The following is a 23,984-nucleotide window of genomic DNA, read 5'->3' on the forward strand; positions in this document are numbered from 1 at the left end:
CTGAATGAAAGAATTAAAAAAATGGGAAATCGCTAGTTTCTTAGTGAAGTGATAGCAATGCTTGATCAGAGTATAAATTTTTTAAATCCTTAGAGCAATATAGAGTAGATCAGCACAAGATCCATCAGTCATACATGCTTTGATCCAAAAGAGAATGACATAGCTTAAACACTTAGTCTTAAGTAAGCGTATTCTTACCAGGCAGAGAATTAATCTGTCCAATGTAACAATGTTGTACTTCCACACCATGTCATTAAGAATTTCAATGCATTTATTGAGTTGCTGACCCCCAGCTGATGTAGAGAACTCATACACCAGGAAATCTGCAAATGTTCTCACATGGGCTACCAAGGCCCTGGCTCCAATTCTTTCTAATACCCTGGAAAGCAGACAGTAAAAAATAAATTATATTGCTGTATGGTGTAACAGTTTGACAAATGGAATGCAGATCTAGGTTTCTGGCTTACCTGTAGCCAATCTGATTAATATGATCTGTTTCCAAGAGCATTTTCCAGAGAAGACAAAGAAAGAGAGGAGAGCCTTGCACAGAAAAGTGGGTAATGATGGCGTTTTCATCGGTCATTGACTTCCACTTCCTATACTCCTCCTCCACGTTTTTTTTCAGATTAAAACGACTTTCCTGAGGTACATTATTTTGTTTGAAGAATGCCTAAAAGGAGGATCAAAAGTCTATTTCAATGGTTGTAGTAAAGAGAGTGCCGGCTATAAAGAAATGAGCTCTAGGCTTGACTCTGACACGAACAAACTCTTGGTGACCTCAAGCGAGTCAGTAATCAAAGCCTGAATTTCTATACTGGGAAAATATGCAGGCTTGACTAGATTATTGCTAAGCTTCCTCTCCTCCATCTCCCAAACAGAAATTCCAAGCAAGCCTGAATTCAAAGCTTCTTCAATCATCTGTTGATACTTCTGCTCACCTTTGGAAAAAAAAGAAAATGTATGTGCCCTTTGGTTACATATTTCAGTATCTCTGTGAGGAAAATCTATTATTCTAGCCCAATAGTTCTCAGAGTGTGGTCCCCAGATCATCAGTTTCAGCATCACCTGGACCCTGTGAGAAATGCAAATTCTTGGGCCTCAACCCAGTCCTACTGAATCAGAAGCTCTGCAGCTGGGGCCCAGCAATCTGTGTCTAAACAAGCCCTCCAGGAGATTCTGGTAAGTTTGGGGACTACTGCGCTAGCCCTGTTAGTTAGAAGTTATAGAAAACAGATGTTTAAAATTTTAGACAAGACATGTCTAAAATTTTCCCTGCAAAGTCGCAGATAGTGAGGTTTTCCTTTCTCCACAGTATAAAGGTCAAGTTTATAGTTTTTCTCTATGTGATGTTTTTTTTTTTAATTCACTCATGTGTAGCATATGTGTATTCTGTGAAGCTCCATTCAATTGTATTTCTCCCCATTTCACTTCTATGAGAAAGAATTTTTCAGGTAATGTGTTAATTCCTACAAGATTCTAAAAGTGTTAACTAATAAGATGAAACCATAATAATTAAAATTTTAGAAACATATCCAGTCTTAGACTAGGACAAGAAACAACTCAAGATTTTGGAATAACGAATTTTTTAAAATAAAAGCTAATTTTCTTTGGATGTCACCAAAACCAACTCCCTAGAATAACATTGTAAATGGGAAGAATGATTTCATATATATTCAATATGTAATTCAAGACCAAATTACCTGTAGTGGGCCTGGAAAACAACTCAGAGTGTGGGAAGCCCAGTTATGAGGAGTAAAACTCATGATGGTCTGCAGTATGTCTTTACACCAAGTTCCCTGAATTGAATCAGAGCCTGTAAAAAAATCTAAACAGAAACAAACAGATGTAATCCAAATATAAATGATTATATCCACAATTCATAAAGAGATCACAGAGAAAGTCACAACAATTATGTACACTCAGAGAATTTCACTGCAGTGTAATTTACTGCTTAAATATAATATTTAGCTTAGGACCTAAATTAGAATGATATGAATTACCAAATTGGTAAATATGAACACAATTAGTGAAAAGAAGACAAAAGACGTCTGGAATCTTTTTCTTTCTTTTTTACAGAGCACCAAATGATACATCAGCTGAACAGGCCAACCACGATTACTCATTTAGTTTACTCTGATGATGAGGTATTAGCACTCTTTTGAGCCAAGGGAATAGAATTAAGAAAGCAGATATCTTTTCTGGTGGTTGAAACAGCTATAGACTACAAGGGTAACAACCTAAATCAAAGAGTTTTATTTATGTAAAATAAGATAGTTTACACAAATGTATTTAAGGTTGCTAAATTCAGTAACTATTTCTTTAACACAGCAGTTCTCAAAGAGTGGGCTGTAGACTCTGTGGTCCCCAATATCCTTTCAAGGATTTGATGAGATCAAAGCTATTAAATTAATACTAAGATATCACTGGCTTTTGTACTGTGTTGACATGTGCACTGATGGGTAAAAGCGCTGGCCCTCAGAACAAATCAGTGGCACCAAACTACACTGACAGCCATTGTAATTTTCACCACTATCTGACCTCAGTGAAAAAAAAGTGCCAATTCCACTTAATATCCTTAATGAAGTAGTAAAAAAAGGATTACATTTCAGCCCTTAAGCACACCTATTTTTAATATTCTGTGTGATAAAATGAAGTATGCATTAAGTGTTCCAGCTATACACCAAAGTATGAAGGGCATCTTGAGGAAAAGTATTTGTCAATTAATTATTCTATTATATTAGTTCTTTTTTCCATGGAATTCCAATTTTACTTGAAAGACCAAGTGATGAAAAACTGTAGTTATTCAGACTTGGGCATTAAGGAGACATTTTATTGCAAAATTTACAAAGGTAACCTGTCACTTCAAGGAAAACAAATGACTGCATCTTTTACCAATCATAATATGTAACCATGCAAGTGAAAAATCAGAATTTTAGGAAACTTGTTTCCATTACCATCAGTCCGATAGCTTTCCAAAACTTGAACACTTTTCTAATTAAATTTATAGTGATAGTAACAAATGGAATTTTATGACACTGTATAATGAAATATGTCAACATTTACAAAATCCACATAACTCAGTGAACCAATGTTTTCCAAAACCAATTCATAAAGTTACAAAATACGCATGGATAAAAAAATGGACAGAATAGCTCCATGGATTATAATGTAACAGAGTGCAATATGTTCACTGATGGGATTTTGGGTTCTTCATTGTAACATTTAAGAAACTTGTCCAATTTTGTGTGCCATTGAAGAATACTCACAATTAGCTGAAAAGGGTATTAAAATACCCCTTTCCTATCTTATTTCTTCACTTACTTATACTTAGTATTGCAATAAATGAAATGTAGAAGCAAATATGAGAAAGTAGCGATCTTCCTTTACATCAGACATTAAAGAGAGATGCAAAAATAAAACAATGGCACCTCTTCTGACTAAAGTTTTGTTTTGGAGAACACAGGGTCTATTTTTCATAAAAATGTTATTTATGTTAGCATCTAATAAGTTTATTTTGTTGTTTTTAAATCAAATACATATTTAAAACTGCTATTTTAATATCTAAGTAAATATTAATAGGTATAATACATATAAACAAAATCTGTGGGAATTTCAATTATATTTTTAATAGTGTAAAATGGTCCTGAGACCAAAAAACTCAAAAACCAATACTGAAAAATGATGCAAGATGGCTGAAAACGCAACCTGGGTAAAATGATAGCACACAGAAGAACCTACATTAAAGACTGAAATGGTGAAGATATCAAAACAATTGTTTTTTTCTTGAATAAATGCAAAGTAGCTTTTCAGTATGTTATCCCCTTCATAATCAGTAGGGACCCAGCACGCCACTCTAATTCATCTGTTTTTGTTGGTGGTGGTGGACAGTCACTGTACCTGTTACGTGAGTTGCTCTAGCTAAAGTCAGTATCAAGGCTCGGTTCAGTTCTTCAGATTCCGCAGACAGCACTGTTTTGGGATCGCTAAGGAAGCGTGTAAACTGTGGCTGTACCTCCGAGCTACCTAATGCTGTTATAAGTCTGAGTGCAGTGCTCTCAACACTGAAAGGTGGCAGAACAAAAAGAAACATGAAAAAGTTAACTTGCACATAAAATTTCAGAATTATAGAATTAAATCTAATTCTAGGTTAATTACAGTGGGAAAAACAGGCAAACTGTATTTCCCTTCTTTGACTAAAAAAAACAAACTCCTCTCTTGTGTGAGATGAGCTTTGCTTAATTTGGTTTTGAAACCTGAGGTGCCAAATATTATAGCGAATACCACCTGACAACTTTGAACATTTGAAAAAGACAGCCTGTACCCTGTAGGACTGAAAAACTTCACCTGGATATACAGCATTTCAAAAATTACATTTATTTTTATCTGAAATATATTTTCACTTAGAGCAAACTTAAAATGACATGATACTTTAACCGTAATCTGAAGTATATTTAAATCCAGTATTCTAAAGGGTTGAATTAGGACAAAATGTCAAAGATCTTGGAAGTACTTATTATCCGCCCAAAGATTCCCAAGGCAAGGACTCAACTATCTTAATAAATGTTTGTTTAAAAAGCTGGACTCTATTCATTCTATACTGGAAATAAAATACTCCAGAAGCAGAGGAGTTTCATGACAAATGAATAAAAGTATTATAAGGTAAAAGATTACATTCCTCGTCTCCAACAAAGCTTCTAATAAATCTTAAAGAAAGACAATCTTCAACGAGCTCACCAGAGATGGAGCTGGTTCTGGTTTGTTTGTGCAACTGCAGCCAATGTATGAAGATGACTCAAGAGCTGAACCCTGTAATGAGGCTGAATGTGGTGCATTCGGTAGCTGAACATCTCAAGAAGTGTGTGTAAAATTCCCCAGGCATGAGACTTGAAAACAGTTGGCAAAAGTTGACCTTGAGGAATAAGATAATTTAAGACAACAATCAGTAAAAGCTGTGCATTAAAAGATATCTGAAAAAAGTCACATTGAGTAAAATGTACATAAAAATTTGATTGTGAATACACACACACACACACACACACACACACACACACACACTCACACAGACGCATACATAGGTACACATATTTTCCAAATTTTCTCCATAATTTCTATTTTAAATGTAAGGGAAAAAAATTCAGATCATAATTATAACACCAAGTTTTTTTTTTGTTGTTTTTTTCCCCTCTGGCATTTGACCACTGATTACTCAAGTTCATCTGGAAAAATAAAAGAAAAGATATGGAAAATAAAATTCTAACCTTCCTCAAGTCTCAGTTTTCTTTCGAATTAATTTTATAAAGTGAATGTTCCCAACCTTTTGAAGCATGAGGATCACTTTTTAATACACAAATTGTATCACACCTGATCTTATTCCCTCCTTCCTCCCAAGAAAGTTTTATTCAACTCTCAATTATCTCATGAGAAGAGTAACTACGGTTAAAATTAAAATTATACTATATTGGTGAAAAGTTAGAATTACCACGAATCAGAAAAACACTTCTGTATTGGAAAGAATCTACTATTTAGAACTGCGTAATAACTAACAGACATTATAAATTGTCCTCTGCATTGCAGGGAAACTCCTTCCATATTGCTATTCACTGAATACTCATTGCTGCCCCTGGAGCAAACCAGCAAGAGAGGCAAATGGGACTGTGATTTGCACAAAAGGATAGTGACCATGTCTGTCCTACACAGTGTATCCCAAGCAACTAGCATAATGCCCTTTTCCTACCATCACTTTACTTAAAAATGTAACTCCCCTGACCTGCATACCTTCTATGCCTATTTTTTACTTTATTTTTCTCTATAAGCCTTATCACCTGACATTTTCCAATTTCATTTATTTATTTATTGTCTGTCTCTCTCATTAGCAGGTAATCTCTATGATGACAGTGACTTCTGTATACTGCTGTATGCCGGCACCAAGAAGAATACCTGCTGAATTAATGTATGGATTAATAATGGTTATAAACACTAGAAAATCTTGGCTTACTGATAAATCCTTTGATGCCCAAAGACTCTATTTCCATATAGACCAATAAACGACTGTAAGTTTCCACTAGGGCTGGAGCCAAAGCCACACTGGACTTTGCATGAGCAAGTTTTATCACTCTCGTAGCAATGCTGTGGATAAGGCTAGGGAGAAACAAAAGGAAAGAAAATAAAAATCCACGTTTTGGACATAAACACAGGGGTTATTCTACTTATAAGGAACTTAGTATAAATCTGAACTTAAATATATGAAATGATTCAGTTCCATTTTAATCATTCAAGCTGTGCAGGACATTTGGTAGTGATGCATGGTACAGCCCGAGACTAATTCTGGTTTCCATGGTGCTTTCAATGTGTATCAGGATCCCTCTACTCACAGAAAAGAAGAATTTGGGTATAACTCATCTTATAAGAACATGCTTGAATGGATTCAGTCTGTTTTTCTTTTTTAAATACGTATATAGAACCATTTGAGAAATTTAGCATTTCTAACAGAATTCGTTAATAAATCACTGCTGAGACCCAAATGTTAGGTTTTAACAGAGCTTTCCTCAACTTTGCCACCCATGCTTTGACTAAAGCAGGTGTAGTTTGATCACAGTGTTTACCATTTGGAACAGCATGGCTTTTCTAGAACTGAAGACCTGCCTGGAGGCCCACAGATGATTTCTTTGACCTATAGTGTTTGAAGTTTGAGCCAATACCTAAGAGCTGAAAGACTAGAAATAAAGATCTGAATTTCTAGCCCCTCTCAAAAAATCGAAAAGAGCTAGCCATACTAGTCTGCGTTCCTGCATTAAAGAAGTTAGCTAAAGTGGCAGCACTCTGAGGGGAGCCCTGCACGTTCCAGTCTGCCTCAGGCCCCTCCACCCACATGCTTCCACATACACTAATATCTGGCTCTCTCACTCAGCCCTAGGTGTCCCTCATTTACATTATCAGCTTGGTTCTTAGCGGCACATGAAGTTCTAGAATCACATCCAACAGAATGTTTCTGTCTTTCAGAAACCATAATGGCAATTCTAAAAGTGCCCTTATTTGTAATCAATACAGTTAAGGCATTACAATTTTTATATCGCTGGACACAGCAATTCCACTTCCAGCAAATTATTTAATGAGAATGTAATTATGGATAGATGCAAAGATGGCCTTTATGAAAGCCCTCTTTATAAACTAAGACATTGTAAATAACCTTAATGTCCAACAATATGGAACTGGCAAAATAATCATATGTAGCATCACAAGACTTCTTTGTAGCAACAGATATTTTTGAAGAACACTAGACCTAAAAAGGTGCTTGATCAATTATTATGGGGACAAAAAAAGTTTTAAAATAGTATTGCAGTAAGCCTATTTTGTTTTAAAAAATCCATACATGCATATACTTATACATACAATAAAAGACTCAGAATATACTCAAAATTTTTTTATACATCTCATGGAGAGATTATAACAATTATTGTTTTTTTTGGGGGGGAGTTATTTGTATATTCTAGAAATCCTATAATAACAATGATCATTTTGTAATAAAAAACTAATTATTCTTAAAACATGAACCTGACCATAAAACACACAAAGATAATCATGAAAGCAAGTCTATACTATACTGACATCAATTCCATGACATAGGACCGAATGAATAGAACGTACCTCATTTTGGCATGAACTGTCAGTGAATCCAAGAGGTTCATTGGTAAGGGAGTAATAGATCCTGAAGCCAAACAGCTCGTTCCAGGAAGAGGTATCCTCATAATTCCATTTCCATAAATAGTTTCTACCAGAGCTCCCATGGGTAACGTAAAGCATTCTGAATTTGTCGAGTATGCATTACACAGCAGGGCAATCTTATAGTCATTCATCTGTAAACTCTTATTTCTAAGACTCTGCTGTAGGAACCTAAAATTTCAAGTCCCATTAATCGGAAAAAAATGCAAATAATTTCCAGAAAATTAACTTGCATTTTAAAAAAAGTTTAATACCATGCAACTATTTACTATCTTTATTCCTGTAGGTTTTATGGTTTCTGCCCAAAATGTAGAGTAGAAACACATAAAAAGTTTAAATAGCATTTCAGAAAGAATTTAGGTAATTATAAGTTACCAATAAGTAGGTATTTGTAAGTAGGTACTATATATACAGCACTAAAATTCAGAAGTGAAGAAATAACTCACAAATTCATGAACTAGGTCTACTGATTTCTATGCCTTCATTATAGATGCCACTATGAAAAGATAGCTATGGTGCGTGTCATAAAATGAAAGCTACATGACTATCCTACAGTCTTCTGTGAAGAGATCTGGCAATCCTTTTCAGAAGTTCTGGGTGGGAAGTTCAGCGATTCCTAACACCCTTCACTGAAGCCCAGACCTATCTAAAACGGGCATCGCTGAGTAATCAGAGCTTAGGGAATGACGTGAGGCAGCATGCCAGCCAGATCGGCTCAATCAATCCTGGCAGCCCAGGGAGTGAAAAACATCTCAGTCAGATTACGCTCAAATCCCAAGAAATTTTTGAAACATTTTCACCTACGTTTGGAAATTAAGAACTTTAAGGTAAAACATGTAAAAGAAAAGATTAGACCTGAAAATCAAAAAAAATGCATATAAATAGGATTAGTTAATCTTCAATTGCTTTCTGATGCAGTTATTGGTCAGTTTGTCTTGGTATGACACACACATTTGTCCCCCTTACTGCCAACGGGTGTGGGGAGATTTCTATTCTTTACACAAATACTGAGAACAATATTAGTCTAAAATCCACTATTTATAAAATAAAAATATTAACTGTCAAGCTACAATTACTTACTCATGGTGAAGCTTTAGGGAATGAGGTATTGGAATCTGTAGCTTAGAGTTGTCATTTTGGGCTTTTCTATTAAGATGAATCCAAATGCAAGTCATTGCAAAGGCATGAGTTGACTGAGGTTTGTTAATATCAGGAACTGGGATATACTGGAAAATAATACAAGAAAGCGAGGATTTAACTAATTATATATATATTAGTAATCTATTTTTGATATAGTTCTTTTTAAAATATCTGTGTTAATTTAGCTCCAATTGTTCTTCGGCTATTCAATAATACAAATCAGAAGATCTAGTAGCTATAAAATATTGAAACTATTACAAGATTGTTTTGATGTACCAAGAAATTAACAGAAATTCACAGGTGCTTGGTCAAGCTTTTCCTACTGCCACAGGGCCCTCACAATCATTTAAAATTTTTATTATTTAATAATTAAACACATCATTATGAAATCTTTCTGAATGTGGCAAATATACTAAAAGCAGATAATTTCTAAAAGTCACATGTATGCTTTTCAAGAACATAAAAATTAAGAATTTGCTTTAAAATTGTTCAACATTGACAAAAGAGATGAGGAAGAAAAATGAAACAAGATTATTTCTTGGTGATTGGTGCATGAGATTTTATTTTTCTATTCATTCTACTCTTTTTGGGTATTTAAAAATCTAGGGAAATGCAAACCAAAACCACAATGAGGTATCACCTCATACTTGTTAGAATAGCTATTATCAAAAAGACAAGAAATAATAAGTGTTGGACAGAACATGGAGAAAAGGGAACCCTCATATACTGCTGGCGGGATTATAAATTGGTGCAGCTACTATGGAAAACAGTGTAGAGGTTCCTCAAAAAAATTAAAAATAGAACTACCATATGATCCAGCTATTCCACTTCTGGGTATTTACCTGAAGAATACAAAAACACTAACTGAAAAGATATATACACCCCTATGGTCACTGCAGCAGTATTTACAATAGCCAAGATAGGGAAACAACCTAAGTGTCCATCGATGGATGAATGGAAAAAGACACACACACACACACACACACACACACACACACACACTATGGAATACTACTACTCAGCCACAAAAGAGAATGAAACCTTGCCATTTGTGACAACGTAAATGAACCCTGAGGGTATGTTAAATGAAATAAGTCATAAGGAGAAAGACAAATACCATATAATTTCACTCATGTGGAATTTTAAGAAGCAAACAACCCTCCGCCCCAAACCAAACAAACCAAATAAAACAAAAAACAAGCTCATAGCTACAGAGAACAGATCAGTAATTATGAGGGGAAGAGGGTGGAGGGACAGGTGAAAGGGGTGAAGGGGGCCAACTGTATGGCGATGGATAGAAACTACATTTTGGGGGTGGATCACGTTGCAGTGCATACAGATGGCGAATTATAATGCTGTACACCTGAAGCTTATATAATTAAAAACAAATGATGGCCTGCTTCAAAACTGGAAAAAATAAATTTCCATAATGAAATGTTTCTTAAAAAAAATAGCAATCATCAATATATACCGTATTTTACTCAAACACCTTATATAATAAAACACAGTAGGGGACATACTCAATTAGCAAACAACCAAGAAAGATATTAACAGACACTAATGTTATTTGGTAATTCAATGATATGTATAGATAAAAATAGCATGCTTGTTCAAATTGTAAACCTACTTAGAACGTAGAAAAAGAGTTTATTATACTAAATGTTCAGTTGTGATTTAAGATAAACTTCATAAATAATCTAGTTTAGTTTCTTCATTATACATATGAGTAAACTAATGTCGAGAGATCTAACATTCATCCCACATTCATGGTTAGTCACAGAATTTGGAAAAGAACTCAGGTTTCCAGCTTCCAAATCCAGTGCTCTTATCACCAAAATCACACTAAAGTCCTTAAACATGAATTGGACATAATCCACTGATCACATTGTTAACTGTTTACTAAAACTTACTTCTTTCTCTGGGTACAGAAGGTCGAAGAGCTTCATGACAGGGAGAAAATCAGCTAGTGCGTTTTTCTGAATACTTCCGGAAATGAACTGCAGGAGAACCCACATTAGATGATCTCTGCCTTTAATCAGTCCTCGCCCTGCTAACTGTAAAAGATGTTTAAATATAGATCGACATAGCTGGTTAGCATCTAACTTTGGCATTTACTAATTATTTAGTCTCAACTCAAGATACATCAAGTAAAGTTTTAAAAATTATTTTAATATTACATATGTGTTTCTTCCCTGACCCCCAAAACAACTATGCATATCAAACATTACAAGTTTTAGGACATAATTAAGTTAGTCATGTGTGTATGAAAATCAAATTTAATATGGGATACTTACTAAAAATATCTAATCAAAAGACAAGGAATACTTTATTATAGCATTTAAAAAAAAAATTTAAATCCTCAAGGACTGGTTATTAAAAACACCTTTCCTGGTTTCCTGTTGATTATAATAGAAATCAGTGATGGTGGTGTGGGGGGTGGAGCTTGGGGGTAAGTAGTGGTGGAAAGAATTTTAATAACTCTTATGAAAATACTTCCCCCAAATAATCCATGCATGTTATTATAAATACAATAACTCTTATTTTATTCCCATTTGATATGTCTAAAACCTTATGATAAAGTCAACTCTTCCCATAAACTTACTTTTCCACTGTATTCTGTTTTGCACTCACTGTCCTATCTTTCCATTCACTGCCAAAGTAGAAACCAGTGAGTGATCCCAGACTCCTGTTACTCCCCGTTACCGAGCATCACCAAATTCTATTCATCTCTCAGCATACCTGGGGTCTGGCTTCTCCTCTCTGTCCTGGTTCAGGCTTTCAGTATCTCTCACCCAGATCACTGCAATAGCTCTCTTACTAATTTCGTTGCCTCTGATTTTGGCCTCCTCCATCTCTACATCACCATCTTCCTACACATGGTCATTTAGCAGTAATTTTTCCAACTTGTATTCGATGATGTCATCCCCCTCCTCATTTGCCTCTCAAAGAAAATCTAAACTCCTTCGAACAAACACATGGCCATATCAAGTTCACCATGTCTGGTCTTGCCTGCCTGCCTTCCTCATCTCACCATCACTTTCCCCTTTATCTTTTCTTTCCAGTTCTCACACATTTCTATCCATCTCCAAATGATGATCTTAGTGCTATGGAAACACTTTTCATAGCACATCTTTTTCCTCTTGGCAAATTTCTATTTGTCCTAGCTTCAAGATCTCTTTGATAAAGCCCTTCCGATGTCTTCAACTGGGACTATTCTTCATTTCTACTGCAGGGAAACTCGCCTTCATTATCTAAACTATTAAATTAAAATCAAATTGTTTATATCTATATCTTTCCACTAGTAAGGAGATCCTTGAGGGTACTAAGTGCCTTTTCATCTTGTATCCCCTGGTCCCCACACTGTAAATATGTACAATGAATAACTGAATCTAGTTTTGATAACGACAAGAAAGTGAAAAGTTAAGAAACCATAAAACTATTGAACAAAATAGAAATTAGGGCTCAGAACATCAGCCACCTGTTAAAATCACTAGGCGATGTCTATACCAGCCTAAAACGTACCAATCAAAAGCTAAGTGGCTCTAACAAAAGTTTTAGTACTTACCTTCTGATGAAGAGAAAGGACCATATGTGGAAAACTTGCAAACTGGAAAAGCACAAAGAAAATGAGCTGACTTGAGAGATGCTGCCACAGGAGTTGGCTTGTTCCGCCATCATCAAACTTCTCTTCGGTCTCGGATCGCTCCATGGCATAGACCACCAGGTCCACCAGCTGGTCCTCCAGCACAGGGCAACGCTGCTTGTGCTGTAGGGTAGAGATTAAATACAGTATTCCAAAAGCCTCCTGGTTAGTTTCATAAGTTACCAGTTAATGGGCATTATTTGCAACAAGAGGCCGAGAAGCATGAAATGAAGTTGAATTTAGAAAGTTAAGGTTAGATTTAGTCTATTAAAGCTGCATCATGCTACATTATTGTATAGGGTGAGTTTCATAGAAAACAATATTTTTCAGGCCTCACACAAGACAGACATCCCATTAACTTTTGACTTTCACTACACACATCATTGTTTCAATTTGACAAAGGGCACTGCATAGTATAAATTTTGTTACTTATCCTTTGAAAACAGGTAATTTAAAAGGCATATGAAATGGGGATAGCAGTATTCATTTTGCAATCCAACTCAAAATATGAAAACGCTGTATTTCCAGGAATCAAATATTGACAGGAGAGCAAAGAATGCAGTGTGTGAATCTATTTATTTTAAAGCAATCACACAAGTTCACTCTAACTTTATGTAAATAAAGAGGTATACCTAAATAGCTGCCAGATTACTTAATATCTGTTTTTCAATGTGTGGTATTGGTCCTGGTACTGAAATGGAAACTTCCTCTACAAAAATAAATAAATAAATAAACAAATAAATAAATAAACAAGATCTCAAAGTTAATCTCTACTCTTCTCTCTTAGAAGCCAAACATAATGCAGCTTTAATTTTAAATTACACTATTTTAAAATCTAAAACAAGAAAAAGAACTGAGTTTAAACACTAAAAATGAAAATGCAACTTCCCTTTCTAGAGGCAAAAAGATTTATGCTTTTTAAAGTGATTTAAAAATACATACTTTTACCAAAAAGATATATGTTAAGCCATATTTCAAGCCATTTTCATATTTGCTTTATAAAATATGTTATATGGCTTATTAGCCAGGCAATTAGATGCCTTTCTAGTGAATACAATTACTACTATAGATGCTGTCCCTCTAAACTTTAGATATTATTTTCTTTTGCCATGAAAAAGGGATATGATTTCTTTAAATTTAGGGGGAAAATGCAAAATGGGGACGAATTTGGAAAAAAACAAAACATAATGAATAGCATCCCCTCATTTGCATGCTCTTCGCCAGCTCCAAACTTGTAAAGCTCCAGTATAGCTGCACTTTCTTAAAGCATGCAAATAAAACAAACATCTATCCAAAACAGTAAGCATCAATGGTTGTTTCGTATTTTTTCCAAAAACACAGGCCATGATCACAGTTCAACCACATTACAGGTTTACAAATAGCAATATTAACACCACCAGTTGAGACTACAGTACTTTTCCTCCAAATGTCATTATCATTATGAAGCAGAGCAAAGTGCAACAGACAACACTACGAACTATTTCTTAAATCGGCATGCATAACTACTGTGTACAGGGCTTGAAATTCACTAGTTCTGCCAACCACCAACAACCTAAGAAATGTGTCAGACAACACAAATTTAGAGTGAGATCAGAGTATACAAGAGGCAGAAAAATTTGTGAAAAGAAGTAAAGCCAGGATTTCCAGTAGGAATTTTTCATTAATGATGGAATTCGCTTCTAGTTTGGATACTAACCAATTTGTCATCTATTCCTCCATCTATGATGCTGTCTCATCAGTCTGCTTCAGGAAAAAAGAGCAAACTAAATAAAATTGGTTTTTAGCATCTGAGTCATTTTGGAAGTTACCCTTTTTAATATTAGCTATTTGTGTAAAAAAAACAGAACTGGCTTTTTACCTACATATTTTTAGGGGTGTAGTGATGGTCATATAGTTACTGATTTAAGAAGGAAAACCCAAAATATTAAGATTTTAATAAAGGAGGAAATTTTGACAAAGTAAGAAAATTTACAGTTAAAGCCAATAATTTTTCAATACACATCACAACTCAAGATTACACCCAAGTTTTCTAAGAATTAAATCAGTCAGGACTCGCTATGGTGCCTCGTGCCCTGGTGTCTGAGGGGGGCAGAACAGCTATCAGGATTCACTCTGTATTTTCCAGGTGTTTTGGTTAAAACCAAGGATATTTCTCAAACCAAGTTTAAGAATAGCTTAAGCACGTTTCTTTATTTGCCAATTTTAATAACACCAGAAAAGAAAATGATTTGTGATACTACTTTAGAATAGTAAGTTTTGCTTTTTTCAATTACTAAAAGTTAAGTACAGTAAAATTAAGACTGTCACCACATAGATTATTTTACAAATACAAATTTGCAAAGCAGGTAAATGATCTGTGAATAAAGGTTAATTATCAATCACCAGGCTATGGTAATTCCGTAAGCCAATGGATTTATGTCTACAGCTACTCACAACTTGCTTTCTGAAAGACAAATGTAAGTCTTCAGGATATAAGCATATAAATTGAATTAGTTTACATCATATCTATGGGCATATTTAGTTAACACTTCTTTTAATAATAAAAATCTAAATTCAATATTTTAACGATTCAATTTCTGCATAATAGTTCAAATTGTATTGGAAACTGATTTTAAATTGTCAGCTTTAGTAAATGCTGAAATTCAGGCATAAGACATTAAGAGAATCATCAACATGAACCTCCACCCATGCCCCTGATTTTTTCCCACCATGATTTCAGTCTTAAACTACTCGTATATTCTATACTACATGGCCCCTGACACTTTTCAGATAACAATTCAGGTACTGCTTTTGTGGTGAAATTTTAACATATTGTTCTTAGGTGGGCTTAAGTTAATTTTAAATCATTATTTCAGTGCTAGAAATCAATTTTAAAGCAATACCTATTCAGGACAAATTGGGAAAAAATATCCTTTTGTATGTCATTTGTCATTTTCTCTGCCAATCAGAACTGAAGCACTATGCCAGTGTTTAGCAGTGTTTAGACACTGTTTAGCAGTGTCTTTCAAAGGTAAACTGAGTGATTAGTCCAGCATTTCACTGTCTCACAGTAGCCAGAATTCATACACGACCACGGAAGAGCTCAAGGAGTGTATAGGTTTTGTAGTGCTATTATTTAGTAGAGAGAACGCAAACTCGTTTAGACACACAAAACAGGATTCTTCAACTGTGAACACTCCACCTTGATGGTCACACAACTGGGCTATTTATGATCTTCTGAATGTGACTGATTTTTAAGATTAAAATATAGCCCAATTCCTACTGGAAAATGCAATATGGACAGCTCTTAAAAGGTTTCAAGCTTTAAGTAAATTACTGCATTGCTAGAGAAAGGACAAGAAAGTACAGTGCAGGATACAGTTCTGTAATGATAAAAGATGTGATAAGGTAATGTTGTTTATTTTTGCTTGTTTGTTTGGCAGGTGAGATGAGTGAAGAAGCAGGGATGTAAGACAGTGAGATGTGGTGCCATCTGTGTCAGAACTACACAGCTACTAAGCATGTGTGACAGCAAAAATCAGCACACCTGCAGGTCCAGTGTGGCCCACAGGCTGTGAGCTGACAACTTTTGTAAATCTATTCCTGATAGATTTTAGGTCAGAAATCTAAGGCTGAGATAGTGTGCCTTACCCAAAGTCACAGAGTTATTTTGTTATAACATTAGGGCTCAGAATCCATTTCCTTGACTCCATTCTCTTCCCCTTTTAATTGCACCATATGTGCCAAAGTTGTCTCCAGCATCTCATCCCCTCCCATTGTTCTTTCCTGGTCCTCCCTTCAGAAGTCCAGTGTCCTTGTAGCACATGACAGTTGGGGAGCTCTAAGCTGCAAGTGGCTTGAATGATTCCAACTCAAGAGGCTTAAGCAATAAGGCAATTCTGTTCCTTCCTAACAGGAAATGTGAGGTGGCACAGCTCCAGAGTTTGCTAATTTGCAGTTCAATGATACCATCACAAGCCCCAGATTTTTCCATCTTTACACTCTGCCCTCTTTTCGTTTTCCATTTTTGCCCCCATGGCTGAAAAATAGCTGTCATCACATAAGCACACCCAATGGTGAAAGAGATGTTGTGTTTATTTTTAATCATGTACTTCCTATACTGTGTGTTCTCATTTTCTACTCTACTTTCCAAGTGGTAAAAATATTTTATCAAGTCAATTCAGCATATATTTTCCATCTGTACAAGTCCACTCACTACAGAGTTTTCTACCAAAACAATTACTAATGAATTGTGAATTTTTGACAATGTTTACACTCCAGTGGGACCAATACTAATAATGTTCTGTCAGCATTTCCATTATAAACTTTATTTTTTATGGATTTATGACTTAGTCATAAACTTTTTTTAGGTTGAAACTTGTTATTAAAATGATCAGATCAGAGATACTCTTCTCCGAATTGTTTTTTAGAATCAATTTCTAGTTTGAGAAGAGTTGCCCCCCAAAAGAAAAAAGTTAATGATAGGTTAAGGATATCTGGGGGAAGATATTCGCAGCTCAAATGACCATGGGTACATTTATCCACCAAACTATAAAAAAAATTGAGTCAAGTATGACTTAAAGTTCATTGCAAAAATTAGTTTTAAGGCACAGCATGAAGCATTCTTTCAAAGTTAACTGAGTACTTACCTCTAACTCAAGTGAAAGTTGATCAGAATTAATGACTTGGTATTAAAAAAGCTAAATTGATAGATTGTATGAGGCAACTGTCAGATACTGTAGTGTGAAGCAGTTTCGGTTTCACATGTACAAAGGCTTGTCCAAACAAAGAAACTTGGTAAATTTTTCAGAAGAAAAAACTTAAAATAATAAAAGAGATACTGCTACTAGGGTGAGGTTTGGCATGCAAAGTTTCAACACTGAGCAAGTTTTATGGCCAAGCTATATGTCCTTAAAAATAGGGCTTTATAAATGGAAGCACTGGCACAACCTTCACTATAGTATTGCAAACAGTCACGCTATTTTATATAACCTAGACAAGAACGTCTTTTTAAAATAAAAAAGCTGGTCTATTTTAATATGTTGGGCTCAAAAATTTTTAACAAAAATAATTGGAACCATTATTTTGCTTAAAATCTCAAAGGTGAAAAGTCCTGGAACAGACTTGGGACGGTATAAGAGTTTGGTTTATAAAGTTTGGCCAGTGTTTGTCTCGCGCCGTAGGTGAGATTCAACTGAGAGGAACTCACTCTAGGAGGAGGACACTTCTGGCAAAGACTGACAAAGAAGGGTGTTTGTCAAGCAGGTGTGGGGTCACCTAAGAGTGTGACATTTCTTAGTCGATCCCCATGTTTCCAAAAAAAACTTCCCTGTGTAAGATTTACCACTCCAACTTTTCAAAGTAACATACCTCTATTAAAGTGCTTTTTCTAATCTTCATTTTGTTTTAAATTTGTTTTCTTTTTTAGGCAAAGCAACATAAGTATTTTTATTGAGGTTGTTATTTATGTTTTTAAAAGTCTGGAAAGATAAAGGCCACCACAAATCTTTCCATCTCTAAAAATTCTACCAGGCTAGCTTTAGTGTTAAAATATGAAAAACAGTAAAATGGAGTGGGAAGGAAAAACAACCTATCAAAAAGTGACAGGCTTTATTGTGTGCCAGGTGTTATCTCTTCGAAAAAAAAAAAAAAAAAAGAAAAGAAAAATTAAAAAAAAAAATTAAAAAAGAAAAAAAGCACCAAAAACCAAAACCAAAAAATAATCCACCAAAAACAACTCTCATATCCCAAGAAGAAATTTGTTTCAGTGGCCTTGGTCTCAGCATGGTCCTGCCAATTTCAAGCCCCGACCATACATGTATTCTCTAAATGGAATCAGTGGCTACAAAGCGGCCAGCGTATCGTTAGTCACAATACAACAGTAAGGTTGTGAACATACCTGAGCAATGTTCAAGGTCTAGAGCATTGGAGGATGGGCAGGACAAGACAGGACAGAACAAAAATAAAGGAAGAAAAAAAGAAAAGACAAAACAGTGACTATGAGGCCAGCCTCAAGGAACCCAGAGTCAGCACAAACCCTCCCACATGTTAAACCACCAAAAACAAACATACACCAAAAAAAAAAAAAAAAAAAAAAAAAAAATCAGCAATGAGGCCACGCTGAAGATACCAAGGGTTATAAAATAGGATACCCAAACAACAACAACAACAAAAAAAGTCAAAAATTATGGTTAAGTCATGTGTAGGTTTCTCTGGCAAAAGGTGTGCTTGAAACTGGCCTTATAGAAAAAAAAGCAATGCAAAATAAACCAACTTTTAAAATATCTTCTTTTTAATTTCAACATTCTTAAAGCAATATATAAATGATAGGAATAATACATTGTTTAATAAACCATATATTTAAAAAAAATCACCAGATAGTTTTTAACTGTTTTGCTCAGTTAGCTATAGCAAAGAAAAGAGAAAAGAATAGTGCAGATTCTATGCAGAATTTACTAGGTTTCCAGCATAGTACAGTACCTGCTTATTTAAACCTAGCATATTGCAGACCATATCCCTGGAATAAGGCTGTTCCAAAACATATCTCAACAAAGCAGTCTGTGGTTCAAACAGATCCTTTAAAGAAAATAAAAAAAATTATTGCTTCAAGATCAAAGTAAATGTTAATTCAAATAATTTGAAATTGGGATCAAAAAATCCTCTAAAAGGCACTTGTTACCTTCGCACAGTAGGCAGTATCTAGTGGGGAAAAAATCATAGGATTTTAGTGCTTGCAGTTAATCTGTTCCCACCCCTCACTTGTTAAGTAATAACTGAAGCAAGGGACTTGCCCAAAGGCATACAGAGGATAAACTTAGAAATGACTTCAGCTAATCACACGAAAGTCTTAAGCATCACTGTAAGGAAGGGATTTTCTGCTCAGAAATCTAATCAAAGCGAATGGAGGCAGTTTCCAATCACTCTCATATAAGTGTAAACAAACACTATTTTCAAATTTGGGGATGATAAATGACTTGATAGCACAGGGGTTGAGTACAGCTTCGGGAATCATATTGTCTGAGCTCAAAGTCTGATTCTACCACCTAAATGTGGGGCCTTAGTCAAGTTACTACCCACTCTGTGTCTTAGTTTTCATCATCTGTATAATGGAGATAATCAGAAGACAGTTAAGAATACAGGTTTTGCAAAGTAAAGCTGTTAGAACGGTGCCTGGCACACAGTAAGTGCACAATAAATGTATCTGTTTTTGTTATTACTGCTATCATGATGATTGTAAATTCCATTTAGTTTACCACTTTTTCACATTCCAAAGTTTTGCTGACTAAAATGCCAAGAGCCCAGACTGTCACCTTACTTTCGCTATTTTACCCTCCTTTCTTTTAGACAAGTTTCCTAATCACTCGGTGTATCATTTTTGACATGAAACATTTACATGAAAAATATCTAGGCCTCCTCAAACCACTCCAACATCCAAGATAATGCATCTATATCTCATGTTTCATTTTATTGATACTTGTGGGTATTTTTTCCTTTGAGAATTTTCTACTCCACTTTTGTCCTGTCTCCCCAGCCCCCTTTTTTAAAACCTAACAAATAGGAGGCTTGCTTCAAAGTTTAAGGAGGCTGCAAATTTCATTTTCATCTTCCCTTTGCAAAAGAAGAATGAAAACAAGAAATCAATTTAAAGTCAGTTTGCTAACTCCAAGTGCTTTGCCAGAGGTGGACCACTAGAGCATAAACACAAACCTCAGAGTACACGTGGAGACTGGAATCACATTTTAAACCATAAACTATCTTTCGTTCAGTATTTACTTCTCAGTCTCTGAAAAGACCATTTAGCACCACAAATCATATAATCAAGGATGAAAAGTTCCATTATATTTAGCAACATACCTTATCATATGGCAAAAGGCCTTTCAAAGGAAAACGAAGAGTTGCAGGATCCAATTTCCATGAATTACAAATGGCGCCCGAGTTATTTACAACTGGCAGAAGGCTGCAGCGGCCTGTATGTATTATATAAAGTGTCTTTTAAGTACAAGTGAACACAGCAATGCCTGGTCCTTCATTCATTCTACAAATATTTAACGAATATCTATTTTGAACCAGGCCCTGGTTTTAAAAATGTTTTAATTGGATAGAAGTTTGTAAATTGTCTGATTATTTGTAGTCCCGATGGTTGGAGACCAATTTTTACAGGCCTTCCAAACTCAAAAATTTGCATTTGTCCAAGTGTCTAGGACAGAGGTCAGCAAACTATAATCCATGGGCCAAATCCACTTTGCCATCTCTTTTCATAAAGTTGTATTGGATCACCGATGCTTGTGCTCTTCAGGGGCAGAGTTGAGCAGCTGCAACAGACTGTATAGCCCACAAAACCTAACATATTTACTATATCACCATTTATAGAAAAAGTTTGCAGACCTCTCTAGTCTAGAGTCACGATTAATTTTAAGCATGTTTCCAAAGGCCTTAGATGGAGCCTATAACTACAGGCTCATATATCCAACTGTCTGATGAATATTGCTAGTTGGATGTCCCATGAATTCCTATTCAAGCTCAACATATCTTAAATTAACAATTAATCACCCTTCTCAAACCTGTACCATTTCCATAATTCATTAAGTGATAGCAATATCCACTGTTACAAAAGCTAGAGGCCTGAGAATTATCTGTCTAGTGTCTGTTGAGTTTATTTTTACATTTTAGTGTCCAGAATAGCACCTGACTCACAGGAAGTGCTCAAAATTTGGTTATTGACTAAATAATGGTCTACAGACAGTTCTGAAGTCATCATGACTTCTAGAAATAATCCAGGAGTATATATGGGCACTGCAAAAATTGCCAAATCACATGTTTATTTTTAAAAGAAAATTCTGAGAATCTAACAAAACATGAAAAAATGGAAAACAAAATAAATTAAGTAGAGAGCAAAGGTGTGACTTGGAATGGGCTGAAAGAGCTGGATAGTCTTGTTTGTGTATTGTGGCTACAGAAGGACAGGTCTATTGCGATTTCCAGTTGCTTAAAGATTCCATGATGCTTTACTAGTTCTACTCAAAGTTCCCGCTAATCACCAGGAAACACATCTTCTAGAATGGCTCCACCTGAAGCTTAGACCTAATCTAGACAGTTGCTTTTCCCTTCCTACATTCAGCATACAAAGTACCTGAAAATAAGTAAAAGGCTATTATTATGTTCTTAGAGAGTTACTAAAGTGACAAGCCACCAAGACATGTGTAAGATACCATCCTTGACTTTAATGGAGCATTAAAAATCACATACTATTTAGTGTATTTTAAATTATAATCCTACCACAAATGGAGTTTATCCTTGCTGTGGGCCTGAAGGTGTCCACAAAGTCCGATACCAGGTTTCCAAGTAACTGAAAACAAAACAAGTAAAATCAAGATTGCTCTGATAGAATGATCATTTTGATAAAATGAGATAATATGTAAAGATTTAGTACAATGCCTGGCTGACAACATTAAAATTACTCAAAGGTTAGTTCTCTTTTACTTCCTTCCAAACAGCTACTCACCAGTTCATCTGTTCCTGAAATAAGCCAAGTCATGACGCCATGTCCTTAGCTACTGGTGAAGCTACCCATATGTATATTTTATCAAATGGTATATAAACTATCTCAACAGAATAGCAGAGAAATGAAAGAAAGAAATACATCATAATGATAAAAAAATTTATGTATTATCTAAGGATAAAAGTGACCATTTTTACAAATAAGCACACAAAAAATAAGATTAGTAGAAATACTAAAAATTTTGCAAAATATCACAATTACCCAGTGTGGAAGTTTTCCCTCAGGATACAGTTTCCTGATCTCTGTGACTGCAAAGTAGGCTGGTAATAAACAGGCATTTCTTTCCAAGATATATCCTATAACCTAAGAAAAATAAAAGGCAACGTTGTTATTCTTGACTAGTCTCACAGATTAGTCCTTTAAATGTAACAACAACAGGATATTAAAAAGTAGAAATAGTATTTCATGAATATACTGGGCTTAAACCTTAGCATAAATATGTGAAGAACCTCTAAAAACTAAGATTATAACAAAATGGATTGCTGATGGTTAGTAAATAACACTGACAATGCTTTAAATATTGGTAGACTCCAATAGGAGAGCAACAGACCAAAGTAACAATTCATGCAACATTAGTTACATAGCACAAAGATCTTTTAAGTGGTCCATAGGCTATCTTGTAATGGTTGGAAATAGTTTAATACCTATATTGTTGTTTTCATAATTAAAAAACAAAAATTAATTAAAATTTCCTGTGGGGCGGCCCATTAGCTCAGTTGGTTAGAACACGGTGCTCTTAACAAGGTTGCCGGTTTGATCCCCGTATGGGCCACTGTGAGCTGTGCCCTCCACAACTAGATTGAAACAACTACCTGACTTGGAGCTGATGGGTCCTGGAAAAACAAACTTAAAAAAAAAATAAAATCCTTCTGAAATATAATAAAAGTGAAACAGTATCTTTAAAAAGTGACTTTTTGTAGAAGTAAACAAATGGAATATTCCACAAATTACCATAGGCGTTAAAAGCACAGCATTATATAAAACTAGACTTTTTGAGGTTATGGTAAAGGAACTGTAAACATGTAAAAATTACCTCTCTTGCTGCTAGAAGCTGCTGTACAACAGCCGAGCTCACTGTATTGGGAATTGTCAAGATTTTCTCCAAAATCACTTTTAAGAGATCTCGAACACCCTGATATAAGAAAAAAGTCATAGTTTAAAACTAAGTAATGTCCCCTGTGCTAGTTAAACATCTAAAGGTTTCAAGATTATACATTTAAAAAAAAAAAAACGTTACCCTTAAGTTCATACACCTTCAATTTTTCTGAACCAGAGCTAATATTCAAGTCCCTAATATTAACCCAAGAGTCATGTTCTAACATGGAATTCTAAAGAAAGTCTTGTAGTATGAATGAACAAAGAAAAGTCATTTATCAATAAAAATTAAACTTTCCACACACAGCTACGCTTTTTTTATCTTCACAGCATTAGAAAAGTTTCTATTGTGGTAAGTCAAAAGAGCTTAATGTGGGTTTATAGACAGAAATATATTTGAATAGAACTTGAAAATACTCTGAAAACATGGGCAATAATAAAAAACTTTGTGGCAGATGACCTTTTCTGCTTACTTCCTTTGGCATATTCTAACTTTATTCTCCGTTCTCATCCATAATCCTTAATCCTTCACATTTGTCCAATACACCTTAATCCCTCAAACTTATCCAAGAAGGCTATTCTTTTAATCATTCATCTCCTCATTATCTATTACAAGGTGCATTATTTCAGAGCAGAATCTGATACAGAGAAGAAATTTCATTCAACATTCACTTACTGAGTATAAACTATGGGATCAATCTTGTAAAAAGCGACAGACAAAACATATATGGAAGAAATCAGAACCAATTATGAAGCACCACACAAAATGAAGCTAAAATACTGCATATTAACTAACCTGCTAAAGAAACTGAAGTGCAAGTAAAGAGAAAATAATCAGAAAAGGTTTCT

General features: G+C 34.9%; 1 protein-coding gene across 2 annotated transcripts in view; it reads right to left on the reverse strand.

Annotated features, from left to right (window-relative positions):
• MED23 (mediator complex subunit 23) overlaps window positions 1–23,984 on the reverse strand; it is a 40,452-nt gene that overhangs the window by 11,321 nt on the left and 5,147 nt on the right. The window contains exons 6-21 of one of the 2 annotated variants that reach the window (XM_033102352.1): window positions 23,074–23,172; window positions 22,242–22,343; window positions 21,758–21,827; window positions 20,336–20,448; window positions 18,962–19,057; window positions 18,381–18,398; window positions 12,425–12,625; window positions 10,770–10,913; window positions 8,800–8,945; window positions 7,645–7,890; window positions 5,996–6,138; window positions 4,735–4,909; window positions 3,898–4,061; window positions 1,701–1,825; window positions 468–670; window positions 199–379 (exon numbers count right to left, since the gene is read on the reverse strand). In XM_033102352.1, coding sequence (XP_032958243.1) covers window positions 199–379; window positions 468–670; window positions 1,701–1,825; window positions 3,898–4,061; window positions 4,735–4,909; window positions 5,996–6,138; window positions 7,645–7,890; window positions 8,800–8,945; window positions 10,770–10,913; window positions 12,425–12,625; window positions 18,381–18,398; window positions 18,962–19,057; window positions 20,336–20,448; window positions 21,758–21,827; window positions 22,242–22,343; window positions 23,074–23,172 — 2,226 coding nt within the window. The remainder of the gene's footprint in view (window positions 1–198; window positions 380–467; window positions 671–1,700; window positions 1,826–3,897; window positions 4,062–4,734; window positions 4,910–5,995; window positions 6,139–7,644; window positions 7,891–8,799; window positions 8,946–10,769; window positions 10,914–12,424; window positions 12,626–18,380; window positions 18,399–18,961; window positions 19,058–20,335; window positions 20,449–21,757; window positions 21,828–22,241; window positions 22,344–23,073; window positions 23,173–23,984) is intronic. The other variant, XM_033102356.1, reaches the window with a different exon arrangement.

The sequence above is a fragment of the Rhinolophus ferrumequinum genome, chromosome 3 (genome assembly GCF_004115265.2).
Source record: "Rhinolophus ferrumequinum isolate MPI-CBG mRhiFer1 chromosome 3, mRhiFer1_v1.p, whole genome shotgun sequence".
NCBI classification, from domain to species: Eukaryota; Metazoa; Chordata; class Mammalia; order Chiroptera; family Rhinolophidae; genus Rhinolophus; species Rhinolophus ferrumequinum.